This window comes from Ochotona princeps, chromosome 13, assembly GCF_030435755.1.
Source record: "Ochotona princeps isolate mOchPri1 chromosome 13, mOchPri1.hap1, whole genome shotgun sequence".
Lineage (NCBI taxonomy): Eukaryota > Metazoa > Chordata > Mammalia > Lagomorpha > Ochotonidae > Ochotona > Ochotona princeps.
The window spans coordinates 31,949,440-31,964,188 of NC_080844.1; the positions used below are offsets into that span (position 1 = coordinate 31,949,440).

The 14,749-nt window shown below is 48.4% G+C and overlaps 1 protein-coding gene across 2 annotated transcripts in view; it reads left to right on the forward strand.

Moving 5' to 3' along the window:
• LOC101518458 (core histone macro-H2A.2) overlaps window positions 1-14,749 on the forward strand; it is a 44,069-nt gene that overhangs the window by 16,183 nt on the left and 13,137 nt on the right. Inside the window, exons 1-2 of one of the 2 annotated variants that reach the window (XM_058671172.1) lie at window positions 2,396-2,477; window positions 4,803-5,033. In XM_058671172.1, coding sequence (XP_058527155.1) covers window positions 4,862-5,033 — 172 coding nt within the window. In that variant the 5' untranslated portion in view covers window positions 2,396-2,477; window positions 4,803-4,861. Of the gene's footprint in view, window positions 1-2,395; window positions 2,478-4,802; window positions 5,034-14,749 lie in introns of those variants that run through there. The other variant, XM_004583445.3, reaches the window with a different exon arrangement.

Consider the following 14,749-nt stretch of genomic DNA (forward strand, 5'->3'; position numbering starts at 1 on the left):
AATCTACACACTCATTTTCATCCTATGTGATGGTGCCATGAATGATGTTGCCCAAATTGGAGGAGGCAGGAATAAAGACTAACATGTTATTTAAAGTTTCTGAGGCAATCGGAGGAAGGAGTAAAAGTGAAACTTTAACTGTCACCAATGAGAAAAGGGAGGGGCAGTGAAGTTCTCATCCTCCCTTCCTTCTAGACAGGCAAGATGGAATAAGACCTCCTCACCTAAAGGGTGAAAGGGCTCTCGTGGAGGTTTATCCACGAGGGTCTGGAGCAGACAGCCAGGCTCAGCATGTGAGGTCGCCTCTGGAAGTGGACCTGGGAGTGGAAGGAGGGGCGTAGGAGATTACCACCTTCACTTGACCCCTTTCTTGACTCTGTGCAAGTACTTAAAAGTATAATCATTTCAGATGTTTAAAAGAATTTCAACTCTTCTTTTCCTGGCTTCAAGGAGACCTTGAGCAGAATATAGCCTGTGTTCACGCTTACAGGAGGCAGGTTGATATACATTCCCAAACCTGGTCAGTTCAGGTCCCTATTTGTCCCAGTCATGTGTTCTACATGCCGTAAGGCCAGAAGATATGTTCATTGGGTCCTGTTTACTAAAGGTCCAAGCAACTTCATAAGTATGAACTTCATACATATTTAGTTTGCAGTGTGAAAAACTAATACACATGAACTGAAAGTAAACAGAATATTTGCCTGCCACTCTTCAGTTATCACACCGAGCTACTGGTAAGATGTGCAGACCTGCTGGGACTCAGACACTCCCATTCTCTGTTCCATGTTGATTTGCACCCACTGTTTGCTTTTAATCGCAGCAGCTCCCAAAAACCCAGCTTTGCAAAGATGCAGCCTCATCAAGCAGAACGTAGTGAAACCGTTTGGAACTGTGAACCAGCATAGGCTGGGAGTTGGGGTCCAGTAGAAGTCCGGGGACCCCATACTCGTTGTGAAAGCATAAACACTTAAAAAGTGGATGTGCCTCAGGGTGCCTTGGTGCCCAGTTTGGGAACCATGGCTCTCACATCTCTTTCAAACTTCATTTTGAATTATTATAACCATTATGGTGTGTTTATTTTCCAATACAACACTACTGGAAAATATTTGAGGACAAGGGCCATGGCTATTCCATAACATGTAAAGTGGCTTCTTGTTCGATAATACCCCATAAAGCTGTCTTTCATTGAGTACATGGTGCCATTGATTGTAAGATGTATACCAATTTCCAGAGATAGTAAAATGTTTTTTTTTTTAAGTGCATCATAAAACCAGTGAAATACAGTAGTTATTTGAATAGGCTGGTGTGAGTTTATCACCCATGTCTGAGTCACTGCTGTAATTTAATATTTACCCTGTGTTATCTATAAAATCTAACTCATCAGTGTCTTTATGGGCTTGAAGCCTGATCCTAAGAATAAATCCTAAAACAACAGAGACAGAATACACCCTCCTCCGCAGCACGCCTGCCACTGCTGTGCGGCCTGCCCTTGAACTTGCAGCTCTGATTCCCTCTCCCTAGAACTTTCACCTGTGATGCAGATCTGGGCTTGTTCCAGCTCTCTAAGGGTAGCCTGCAGAAGGGGGCCCCTGTTGCCCTTCCGGAATGAGTGTGAGGGTATGGCATCTTCCAGCCATGCTTCAAACTTGCAAACAGACATCAGCCCCGATCAGAACAAAACTGTTTTAGAACAGAAGGTTAACACGCATACACATTTCCGTATTCAGGGGATGGAAATGTATTTGCTTGTGGAGACGTTTCTTTTCTCAGAATGTGGATAAGAAACCCGCAAGCTTTTAACCCCTGCCTTCCCAAGACTCGACTCTGGCACACGAAGCTAGAGGCTATAGCGTTCATCTAACGCTAGGTGGAGTCAGCACAGGCTTGGGGCGGGGAGAAACGAGCTGCTCTTGGAAAGTAGGGTCCTCTGTCGCACGTGATCCGACAGACACAGCACTTCCCTCCCTCTCTGGATACTGTAGGCAGGACATGGAATCTTCTGGGGGTTACTGGCTGTGATCTGACTCTTGAGAAAGTCAAGTGCCCGGCTGCTTCCAGCCAGTGTGCTGCCTGAAGCGATGGTCCCCAGACACACAGCGTGCTCGCCAGGCCCATTCCAAACACACCCCTAGGTCAGTTGTCTTCCGCTGGAGCAGCATCCCTGAACCCTGGCCAAAGCTCTAACCTGGAGGGGAGTCTGGGAGCTACAGAGGCCTTGCCATAAAGTCTCCTTGGGTGATCTCTATACCTGTTTGCCATTTGCATGAAAGTGTGTCTCTACCCGGTCCCCCCTTGGCACAGTGCCTTCATGATGTTCTAGGCACCAGTGCCCCTCATGTTATTTGCTTTTCTTCTGTTACTCACCCAAATTTCCTATTTTTTGGAGAATTTGTGACTCTCTGTGGCTTGTATATTGGAGAAGATCCCAAGCGGCTTTATCCTGTCCCCCAGTCGTACCCTGTTTCGGTTGAAGGCAGGTGTGTGCCTGCATGTGCTGAGCAAGTGCACCTGTGTATGGGAGGATGTTCCCACCCTCATGACATTTGTCCTTTGTGCGTCTTTCTGTGGTGGGAGAAGGGTAGGGAGACATTACGACCTTATCCACCCACCGCACACCGTATCCATCAGGCATGTCCACCTAGTCGTGGGCTTTTCATGCAGTTTCCTTGACAACCAGACTTACTAATCCCCCTCTACCTACCAGTCATTGGGAAAAAAAAGCACATAATTGGCTTAGTGGAGTCACTAATACTTCCTTGTGGACCTGCCTAGGCTCTTGACTCTAGAACTGATTTTAAAGAGACTAAGCTTCTTTTGCAAACCCATTTGGAAGTACATTTCAGGAAAATTGGTGTGATTAAGACCCCAAGGACCTTGAGTATCAATTAGCCATCTTCCCTGCTTTGCAGATAAGGCCTAGGCCAGAGCACATGATGTACCAAACAGCCGGAGCTTGTATAACTTGCTACACAGCAGTGGGGCTGCACCCTGGCTTTCTACTCCAGTCCTGGGTCTGTCTACTCTGCCAAGGACCACCTCCATTTTTGAACAGCAGCACCCTGCCAGCAAACATGCAGTGTAGGGGCAGGGCCATTCCACATCACAGTGAGTGTCCCCTGTCCCCAGGGGTAGTAGAGACCAACAGCAGACACTCCACACCAGGATGCCTCAGAAAGCCTGGGAAATGGAACTAAGACATTTAGAGCCTGGCACGATGGCTTAATAGTGAAATCCTCACCTTGCAAGTACTAACATCCCATGTGGGTGCCAGTTTGTGTGCCGGCTGCTCTACTTCCCTTCCAGCTGCCTGTGTATAGCCTGGAAGAATGGTGGAAGATGGCCCAAGGCCTTGGGACCCTGCATCTACATGGGAGGCCTGGAAGAAGCTTCTGGCTCCTGGCTTCAGGTCAGCTTATCTCCAGCTATTGTGGCCATTTGGGGAGTGAAACAGTAGATGGAAGATCAATATTTAACGATAGCGATTATCTTTAACTGGCAAAAGTTTAAAAAAAAATAAATCTTTAAAAACAGAGAGAAGTTTAATTTGGGACAAAACAATTTTTTCAATCTATGCAATTTTATATATACTATATACTATATATATACTATATACTATATATACTATAAAAAAGACTGGATTTCAAGACTCTTTGCACCAACATAAACTTATCTCCTAATAGCATTTTTCACGATTTTTGAAGTCTTCCTGTACTGATGGATAAACTCCTAATAAAGAGTTACTTGCTTACTACAAGGCGATGTGTCTGGGTGTGAAGTTAAGACAAGGAGCAGCCTCAGAAGGCAGAAGCAAGGAAAATGTGGAAGTTTAAACACAGTGATGTTATTCTATGCCACCACCAAAAAGGTGACATTCTATCTTTTGTGTAATTTTTTTAAAAAGACACCAAAGTATATGAAGAACCATAATGTTGTAATAAAAGGGGAAATCATTGTGGGGGGTAAGAGCCTATGGAACCGTATCATAAAATAATAATAAAATGAAAAAGAGAGAGAGATCAAGGTAGAGAGACAAGGCAGAGAGACGGAGAGAGCACACCGATCTCCTCACTTCCCAAATACCCACACTGGCCAGGGACCACAGCTGGGAGCCAGGAACACACTCAGGGCTCCCACGTGGGGCGCAGGAAGAATCACTTGAAGATAGCCGCTCTCTCCCAAGATCAGCCTTGACAGGAAGCTGCTCAGGAACTGGATCCGAGGTCAAACCCAGGTACTTCAGTGTGAGATCTTAGCTGCACCCTCACTCCTGGTTGTACTTGACCTTGATAGATACCCAAGCAGAGATGTAGTGCATCTGAGTCTTTAAAAGCCATGTATGGGCAGGATGTAACAGAATGTCCCACAGTGGCCTTCTTCACCTTGGAAACAGGGGTGGTGGGAATGGGGTCTGTGACTAACTTCATGGCGTTAAATAAGTCCTTCATCACTCTGGAGCTGTCAGACCCATTAGGAAATGAGGTTCTCACCCTGAAGAAGCCAATCTCAGCTTTGTATCTATTTCCTAGTAGGCATGCATTTTATGAGTAAGCTCATCCCTCGTGTTTCTCTTCACATTCTCTATGTTGTCATTACCCATTTCTCTCTTGAGCAACAGCTTCCTTTGACCCGTCCACTTGGGGTCGAGCTGGCCTGCAGTGGAAGGGATGCTTGAGGGTGGTTTGCCAGTGCCCCTGGAAGATGCCCAGCTCCCTGTGGTGACTATCATGTGTGTCACCTCAATACCCTGTGTCCAAGGTGCTTGCCTGCCACCCTGCCTCAATTCTGCCTTTTTTCCTTTTCAGCACTGTGTTCTTGCCGAGAGGGCCGCGTGTCAGCAAGCTGAGAGAGAAAGTGAGGCACAATGTCGGGCCGGAGTGGAAAAAAGAAAATGTCCAAGCTGTCCCGATCAGCCAGGGCGGGCGTCATCTTCCCTGTGGGGAGGCTGATGCGCTACCTGAAGAAAGGGACTTTCAAGTACCGGATTAGCGTGGGAGCACCTGTCTATATGGCCGCCGTCATTGAGTACCTGGCAGGTAAGGCAGACCCACACGGGCCAGCCCAGCCTGCTGTGGGGATGGTGGCTGTCATCTGGCCTGTGCGGCCAAGACCAAGAGGAGGGCCCAGGAAGGACCTGTGGTCCACTAGCAGATGCATCTCACTATTGGGGGTGAGGGCGTTGTAGTCATTCTGTAAAGGGGTTCCAACCCCAGCTCACTCCTGGTCTGTGCTTACTGTCCCATGACACCAGTATGCTGCCCTCACTCGCTCTGACCAGCTACTGTGGGCACACAGGCATTTCCATATTCGCCTTTTAGAGTTTTCCTATTCCTTTTGTTTGTCTTTGTTTACCTGAGAGGCAGAGAGAAAAGAGAACTCCCACTGTTGTTTTGTTTTGTTTTGTTTTAAAGATTTATTTATTTTTATTACAGTCAGATATACAGAGAGGAGGAGAGACAGAGAGGAAGATCTTCCGTCCGATGATTCACTCCACAAGTGAGCGCAACGGCTGGTGCTGTATCAATCCGAAGCCAGGAACCAAGAACGTCTTTCGGGTCTCCCACGTGGATGCAGGGTCCCAAGTCCTTGGGCTGTCCTCGACTGCCTTCCCAGGCCACAAGCAGGGAGCTGGATGGGAAGTGGAGCTGCCTGGATTAGAACTGGCGCCCATATGGGATCCCGGGGCATTCAAGGCAAGGACTTTAGCCGCTAGGCCACGCCGCCGGGCCCAGAACTCCCACTGTTGATTCACTCCCCCGATGTCCACACCAGCCAAGAGCAGGCTGAGCTGAAGCTGGGAACCAGGAACTCCATCCTGGTCTCCCACATAGGGGGCAAAGACTCAGTTACTTGACCCTCACCTAATGCCTCCCAGCACACACTTCAACAGGCAGCTAGAGTCGGGATCAGGGACTGGGACTTGAACCCACGGACTCTGATGTGGGAGCAGGTGTCTTACCAACTAGGTTAAACTTGCCTGCCCTCATTTACATATTCAAGTGACTTTCTATCTAGCTTTTTTGTTATTCTCTTATATCATAGTTAAGCAGAATCTAGACTTGATGATGTCAGGGATACTTTTTCTGACATGCATACAATAGTCTCCCTGATCCAAGGGGCACACTTCCCAGGCTCCTCTGCCCTCCCGCCTGTCTAAGGAGTTATCTCCCGGGCAGGTGTTTTGCTCAGCAGTCAGGTCCCCGCTTGGGATGGCACATCCCATACCTGAGTGCCTGTCAGATTCCAGTTCGTCTGCTTCTGAACCAGCTTCCTGTTAACATTGACTATGGGAGGCAGCAGGTGATGGCTCGGGTACATGGATCCCTGCCATCTACATGGGGAACCTGGATGAAGTGCCCAGCTCCTGGCTTTAGCCTGAACCAACATCGGCTGTTGCAGGCATTTTGGGAGTAAGCCAGCAGATCTGTTCTTAAATAAAGTGATAATAACTGACATCTTGCAAGAGCAATCTTCCCCTCTTTATACACGCCTGACTCCAGTCCCTCTCGGTCCTCCTGCACCCTACTTAACATGTCTGTGATGGGTTGATGTGAACTGTAAGAAGGCTAGACTAGCATCTGGATGGACAACATGGCCAGTCACCCTCCTCCCCCAGGCCGGTTCTAGCATGTAGCAGATCCGGGTCACCTGGAGGAGGTGGAGTCGGTCATGGGAGCCCCAGGCCTGCCCTCCAAGTCCTCTCCTCTCCCCGCTCAGTGTGGAGTGGAGAGCCCTGGCTTTCACGTCCAGCATCATCTGCATTTAACTACTGTGTTTCTTCGGTCCCTTTGAGCTTCAGGCAATTTCAGAGCTGGCTCCTTCAGCTTCATAAAGAGAGCCAATGTCTGGGAAACGCAGCGTTCAAAGCAGTCATTTGTTTTCACCTTCCACTAAGTTGATAAAATCATTCAGGGCAAAGTATAAGTGTCTAATTCCCGTAAGGTAGTGTATTTTCAGCTGCATTTGCATTTTAATGATAAAGAATTTTAATCCAGAGATAACCAGCCCAACACAACTGGACTAAGTGAAATGGGGGCTTCTTGTTTGGGTGGCTTTTGATGAAGATGTGTATAGGGATTTGCAGTATGGAGCCTTCTGCCACACTCCACATGGCCTTCTCATTCATGAGACCAATCTTGACAGGTGCCTCCTTTGAAACAGACCTTGAATTTGCAACAGGTAACAGGCAGACTCAATCCCTTCTTAGGCTCGGCGAGCATCAAGCACAACCCAGAAAGATGGGAGTTGAAGAAAGTTGGATGGAGAGAGAAGGCTGCTGCCCACCATAAGGCTCCTCTGCCCTGGTTCCTCTCATGTTGATGGATTGCAAGTCCTGAGGCCTGGGTCCCAGCGCTCTGAGACTTGGGGGGTTCTTCTGAGCACTGGGATCTTCTTCAAGCTCTCTTGGGTGATTCTGATGGGCAACTTTGTTGGGGGAAAACCAACAACTGTCCAAATTCCCACTGGGTAGGGGAGATTGGACTTAGGGGGAGACAGTTAGGAAGGTGAGTCATGAAGAAGATCCAATGTTCAGAGGAAGTGGGGAGCTCCTTCCTAGAGCCTGGAGCAGAGCTGGGAAATGAGACTAGGGTGGCAGGCACTAGCTCCAGGCACCTTGTTGAAAAGTGCACACTTAACACACACGTGTGTGCAGAAGGGGAGGCATTAAAGGCAGGCAGGTTTGTTGGGCCTCAGGTGGAGAAGGGTTGTTGGGGAGCAATATCAGTTGCTGGGAGACCAGCAGGCGGCTGGGTTAGCATTACTGCCAGTGGCCAGGCAGGGAGGAACAATCAGCATGGGCTGCCTTTGGAGGGAGGAGTCAGCTCCACTCAACAATGGGTTGGATCCACAGAGGAGTGTTGGGGGTGACTTGAGTCTTCCAAGCCAAGTTACTGTTGGCTGAGGAGTGGGCGTGAAGATGACTGGGGAAAACGTATGAGGAATGCAGCCTGCGGGCAGGTGGACAGAGAGGGAAGTGGCTAGGGGTGATGAATGGCACACGTAGCTAAGATGGGAAGCCACAGGAGAGGAACAGGATGCAGCAGAAGTAGCCAAAGTCAGGTTCTTTAGAAATGTGCAGTGGGGCAGTGTGAGCAGGTACACAGATTCTGACAGGTCTGAGATGCATCCATTGAGCACAGTGCTGTACTGCTTATGATATCCTTGTGAGCATTCCATAAAATAGTGCATGGGGAGAGCTTGACACAGCCAGGCACAGGTGCAACTGCCGGCACGCAGCTATTGCTGCAGCTGAGTAAAGACCTCGTGGGTGTGGCAGGAGAGAGCTGAGGGCCGGGGGCAGATGCCATGGGAGAGAGGAAGGTCACCCAGAGATCCGACATGGTGCTGAGATTGCAGCACCCAAAGCCTGCCAGAACAGCACCGGAATGCCCAAGCTCATGGGCCAAGTACAGCAGAAAGGGGTTACAGCAGGCCAGAGAGACAGCCATAAGCTGAGAGGAAGGCCTGAGTGTGAGCTGCCATGGAAACCCACGGAAGAGCAGGCAGTGGAGGTGGCAACCCTACTGAGGACAAGGACAAGAAATCTGGCCACCTCAAGGTCATGGTGACTTGGCTGAGGAGTGGGAGGTGTGGACTGGGTCTTCACCTCACTGTGGCTATCAGCACTGTTGCTGGCTGCACCTATCACTTCGCATGCTGAGAGGGGACAGAGAGACTAGGGGGCCGGATGCTGTGAGTGCTGTATTCCACCATCATGACGCTGTATTCTGGCATCATTGGCTTTCTTTGTCATCTTGTATAACTGAGGGATCTAAAACTTTGTCCTGGGAGTGGGGATTTGACATCCCAGTTGAGATGTTGCCTAGGACACCCACAACCCATAGCAGAGTACCTGGGTTCTGGCTCCAGCTCTGCACCCCAATTCCAACTTCCAGCAAGTGCACAGCCTGCCAGGCATAGATGATGACTCAGCAGTAGTTGGTCCCTGCCAACCACATGGGACACCTGGCTTGAGTTTCCGCATCCTGACTTCAGTTTGACCCAGCTCCAGCAGGTGCTAGCTTTGAGGGCATGAACCAACAGATGGGAGATCTCCCTCTGACCTCCTCCCTGCCCCCTCAAATGAATGAATAAAAGGAACTGTTGATTTTTTTTTAAAGGTCTTATACTGATGGCTGTCATAAGAAATAAAATGGAAAGTAGCAAGTGTTGGTGAGGATGTAGAGAAATCGGAAGGCTTGTATACCTTGGGGAGGGTATGTAAAACAGGGCAGCCACTATGGGAAATAAACAAGGAGTTCCAGAAAAGCTCCATGGTAGCAAGATCCAGCCATCATATACCCAAAGAACTGAAAGCAGGGACTCAAGCAGATATCTGCCCCTCAACATCGTTAGCAGCATCATTCACAACAGGGAGAAGCAGAGAATGGGGAGTGCCCATGCACAGCTACATGGGTCAACAGGATGGGCTGTGCCCATGCAATGAGACTCTGACTTCTGCCATGGAGGAAAGAAACCATGACGCAGGCTATAGCACCTGGCTGACGACGACAGCAGACTCGATGGGATCACAGTGTATGATTCTACAAACACCTACAGGAGTCAAGGTCATGGGCTAGACGGAAGTGGAATAGGGAACTGACGCCACTGAGCTGGATTTGAATACAAAGAAATGCACATTCTGTTTCATCACCAAAAAAAAAAAGTGAGTCTGAAACAGTTCATTGGTTCTCACCCAATACTGAAGGCATTTCTGGCACCAACAGGAGGCAGCCCCTGTGGCAGGGACCCAGGTTAGACACAAGGGAGCCACTAGGGAGGCTGGCCCCAGGGACTCCAGTGCTGACCAGGACCTGACCCTACAGGAGTAGGCACCTCTTCCTGTACCCAGAGAGGAGGGTCTTGCAGGACAGATGCTTACACCAGCGCCTCCCTGTGGGCACACCAGAGTCTCGCAGGCAAAACGTTCAGCCCTTTGCTCCTGCCCCAATCTGCAGCAGATGGGGCTGTCCTTGCCATGGGGGCTGGTCCCTCCTGCTGCGGTCCACACTCGGTGGGCTTCCCCTGGCCAAGTGATTCTCTTCTCAGATTCATGTCTGATTTCTGAAGGTCCTTCACTCTGACTTGCTGCCTCTGGTAGTGAACCTGGAACCATAGGATGACCAATAAGAGAATGCCAGGGCCGGGGAGGGGACCATCAAAAACGGAGCGGAACCCATTGCCAACAAGAGCAAGAGAGACAGCAGTTTGGCTGTAGCTGGTTCCTTTGGACCGGCTGCCTGGCAGGGGCCACAGAATCACACATCATCTTCCTGTTAGAGCCACACTGTGTTTCCATCCCCACCTTGTTGAGGGAGGCAGAACAATCCAGCAGAGAATGCACCATCAAATTAGTCATCTAGAATGTTCCATTGACTTGTCCTGGTTGAGTCTCCCAGAATGCTCAGCATATCTAAATGTCAGTGTCTTCATCTGTAGAATTCTGCTAGCATTGGCCAGCTTCACATCTCCAATGGCAGAAAAACTGGATTGAAAAAATCAGAGCCTCAGGGGCAGGCAGGTGCATTAGTGGTTAAGATGCCCACATCCCATATCAGAGTGTCTGGTCTGACACCCAGCTCCAGCCCCTGATACCAACCTCTTGCTAATGTGGTCCCTGGGAGGCTCAAGTAGCTGGGCTCCTGACACTCCCAGGAGAGATCTGAACTGAGCTCCTGCCCCTGGATGCACGCCAGTCCTAACCGCTGCGGGCATCTGGGGAGTGAGCCAGCAGATAGCATCTCTTTCTCTCTCTCTCTCCTTATTTGAGAAAAACACACCCACACACACTCAGACTTGGCAAAGCATTTTGTACTCATTTGCAATAAATGTAATGTAAATACAGTCATTTTTAGGATGAGAAATTTTTCTTCATTGATAGAGATAAAAGAGACTTTAAAACAGGGTTGAATTTCTGGGAACCCAATAGAGTCATTGTGTATCACTGAGCCTCATGATGGACACACCATTTCCGGATCACTGTGCTGTGGGCAATGGGTATATTAATTGACAATCCAGTTTCTTGCCTCCTGCAGAGGTAGAGTTATAAAGTAGATAGATGATGTTTGGTATATGCTTGCAATGGGGGAATCTCAACTGAACTTGAGCTGTGGTTATGCAACAAGGTGGAGGAATCCACCATGGTGGGAGGGTTTGGGGAGGGGTGGGGAGAACCCAAGTACCTATGAAACTGTGTCACATAATACAATGTAATTAATGAATTAAAAATAATAAATAATTTTAAAAAATAAAGTAGATAGATGTACTATCATGGACAAATAGGAACAAGATTCATTTCGTAGTGGGGAATAAACATGCCTTCATATGCAGAGAAATACTCTCAATACACGTGGGCCCAAAAGTTGCCCATGAATGAGAAGGGGGAAAAAAAGCAGGATGGCCCCACTGTCCTAGGGCAGGCATGGAGAAGAGCCCTCTTCCACCTTCTCCCTCTTCTTCCCAGGAAGACATCGTCACTCCCTCCACGTCAGAGCTACAAGAGGGGGGTAGGTCTGCACATGCACAATGATCCAGGATGTGAGAGGCGCATCCTGGGAGTGTGGGCAAACTGAGCCGAAAGAAGCTCCTGGCTTTGGATCAGCTCATCTGCAGGCATTGAAGCCACTTGGGGAGTTAACCAGTAGACGGAAGATTTTTCTCTTTGTTTCTCCTTCTCTCTGTAAATCTGCCTTTCCAATAAAAATAAAATAAATCTTTCCAAAAAAACTTTCAGTTCACTCTAACTTTTAACTTACTGCCTAGTTATATCACATCAGTTGGGCCTCTCCATGTAACACCAAGCATTCTTATCTAGTGATTTTCATTCATTACGTGTGTGGTTTTGGAAACAATCACTTTGGCAACCATGACCCCAGGTGTGGTTCTGTGGGTCGTATACCCTACCAAGACACACATTTTAAGGTGCATCATTGGGCTGGTGTTATAGCAGAGCAAGTTAAGCCACCACATGTGTTGCCGGCATCCTGTATTGGAGCACTGGTTTGAGTCCTGGCTGATCTGCTTCTAATCCATTTCCCTGTTCATGCACGTGGGAAGGTAGCTGAGGATGGTCCAAGTGCTTGGAACCCTGCTACCCACATGATACACCTGGATGGAGTTGCAGGTTCCTGCCTTTGGCTTGGCTCAGCCCCGGCTATTACAGCGTGTCTGGGGAGTGAACCAGTGGATGCAAGATTCTGTCTCTCCTATAAATCTGCCTTTCAAATAAAAATAAATAAATCTTTAAAAAAAAATAGAGGGAGGAGGATACATTCCCACCATAGACTACGATGATAGGTGAACTCAGTATGGGAATTTCCAGTAGATGACAATTAAAGGTCTTGTGCTAATAAAATCAAGGCAGTCCATGTTTGGGAAGAAGTGACTTTTTTCTACTTTGTGTAAAGTTAGTAGTGGTCTCATAGGCGTGGACCTGGAGGAGGATAAAACCGGGGATGGGGGAACCATTTAGCCAGCCATCAGATCATCTGGGCTAGAGGAGAAGTCAGCCTCAGCCCGGTACTTGGAGCTGGTAGGGCAGAGGTGTGTGAGGCTGAAGGGGCTGGATGGCCCCCACTAGGCGAGGAGGAGCAGGCGAGGTGAAGGAAAAGGCAGAGGCTCTGGTAGGAACTGCCAGGCCCAAAGGCAATGGGAAAGGAGTGAGAAGAATGCCTTGACAAGGGGATGTGCTGGGTTTCATCTGCTTGCAGAAGCCCACGGGGGAACTGTCCAGGTGGCATCGCGGCAGGTATAGCCACAATTCCCAGGGTCTCTGTGTAGAAGCTGGAGCCCTGGTATGGGTGGGATTTCCCCAGAATACTGCCAGGCCCCTGCACCGCTTATAAGGCAAGAGGATTCAGGGAAGGAGATGGAAGCCTGAAGGAATGACCACTCCCTGTCCCCTGTCCCAACCATCCATTTAGGGTGGTATTTTCAGTTTTTCATGGGCTGGCTTCACCACCTCCCCGGTGAGGACCACCTGCTCAGCTGTGCTCCACAAGGTTGCTGTTGCGAAACTGAAACTTCCAGAAACTCTGGGGGCGCTGTAGACGTCTGCGGACTTGGCTGGACGTCTCCATCACTTAGCAAGTAACAATCTTCCTTTGCAGTGTGCAGGGAACCCTGTGTGTGCAGCAGTGTGAATCCAACTTCCCATTGATTGCCAATGTCAGGATGCTTTAGACCCCGGAATCAATAAAATCACGGAGGAATAAGGCAAATTTTTTTGTTAAGTTTATTTGGAGGATGAGGAAATCACATAAACACTTTCAGGGATGTAGCGGGCAGAAAGGGGAAGTGTGGGAGAGATGTTTCCACTTTCGTCTTGTACCCATGGGGAGGGAGAGAGGGCACCCCTCCCCACTAAGGCAAATTTTTGTCATTCATGAGAATGTCCCTTGCCACAGTGACATTTGAGATCACTATTGATAATCAACACTATTTCAGGCTTTAAATGGTGGTGTCCGTGTACCAAGGATGACCTAACTAAACATCCAGGACACAGGAAGTATGTGCTATAGATTTTCTGCTGTGTTATTAGGAAGTTTTTATCTTAAAAGAATAAGAAGGAGGAGAAGAGCAGGAAGAAGAAGATTTACCTATTTAAAAGGCAGAACTACAGAGAAAGACGGAGACAGAAATTTTTCATCCACTGACTCAATGGCCAAATGGCCACAAGGACCAGCACTGGGGCAGACCGAAGCCAAGAGCCAGGAGCTTCTTCAAAGTCCAACATGTTAGTGCAGGAGCCCAAGAACTTAGGCCATCCTCTGGTGATTTCCCAGGTGCATTAGCAGGGAGCTGGATTGGAAATGGAGCAGCCAACACTCAAACTGACACACGTTATGTCCAGCATAGTAAGCTAAGCTTCTACCTGTAGCACCAGCATCCACATGGACACCAGTTCATGACCCAGCCACTCCACTTCTTAAACAGCTCCCTGATTATGGCCTAGGAATGCAATGGAGAATGGCCCAAGTTCCACCCACGTGGGAGACCCCAAAATAACTCCTGGCTTTGGACCAGCTAAACTGTGGCTGTTGTGGCCATTTGGCAAGTGACTCTCTGTGACTCTGTAGATCTCTGTTTCCATTAAAAATAAATAAATCTTTAAAAAGCAAAAGATTTGCTTATTTTTATCTGAAAGGCAGATCTTGGGACTCCCACGTGGATGCAAGGGCCCAAGTACGTGAGCATTCTTTCATTGCCTTTCCAGGCACATCAGCGGGGACCTGGATGGGAAGCAGAGCAACCGAAACTCAAACTGGTGCCCACGTGAGTTCCTGGCACCACAGGTGGAGGTTTAACTGACTATACTACAGAGCTGGCCCTAATGACTGTCTTTTGTAAGAGAGAGAAAGGAGGGGCAACAACCAGAATGTAGCCAAACACATGACCTATTAAGACATCAACTTCAAGTCCACTGTCCCCTTGTCCCATCTTGTGTGTTCAGAGCTCTCAAATGGCAGTGTTCCAGTTTTTGATTCAGAAAACATGAGCATGTAGAAATGAATTGTTGGTGAACACAATAGTCGTTGCTTAATCATCTGAGAAGACGTGAGAATGAATCTGCAGTGATTTAGCACTTTTCATTATGGAAATGCCATATACATATTTAACTCTAATGTTTATTTTATTCTAATTTTTCATTAATCACATTTGCTTAGTTAATATGGCATACTTATGCCAAGTTTTTATTATTGCCATCGATTTCGTGAATGATGGCAATTTCATGGGCTATTTTATTTGAAAT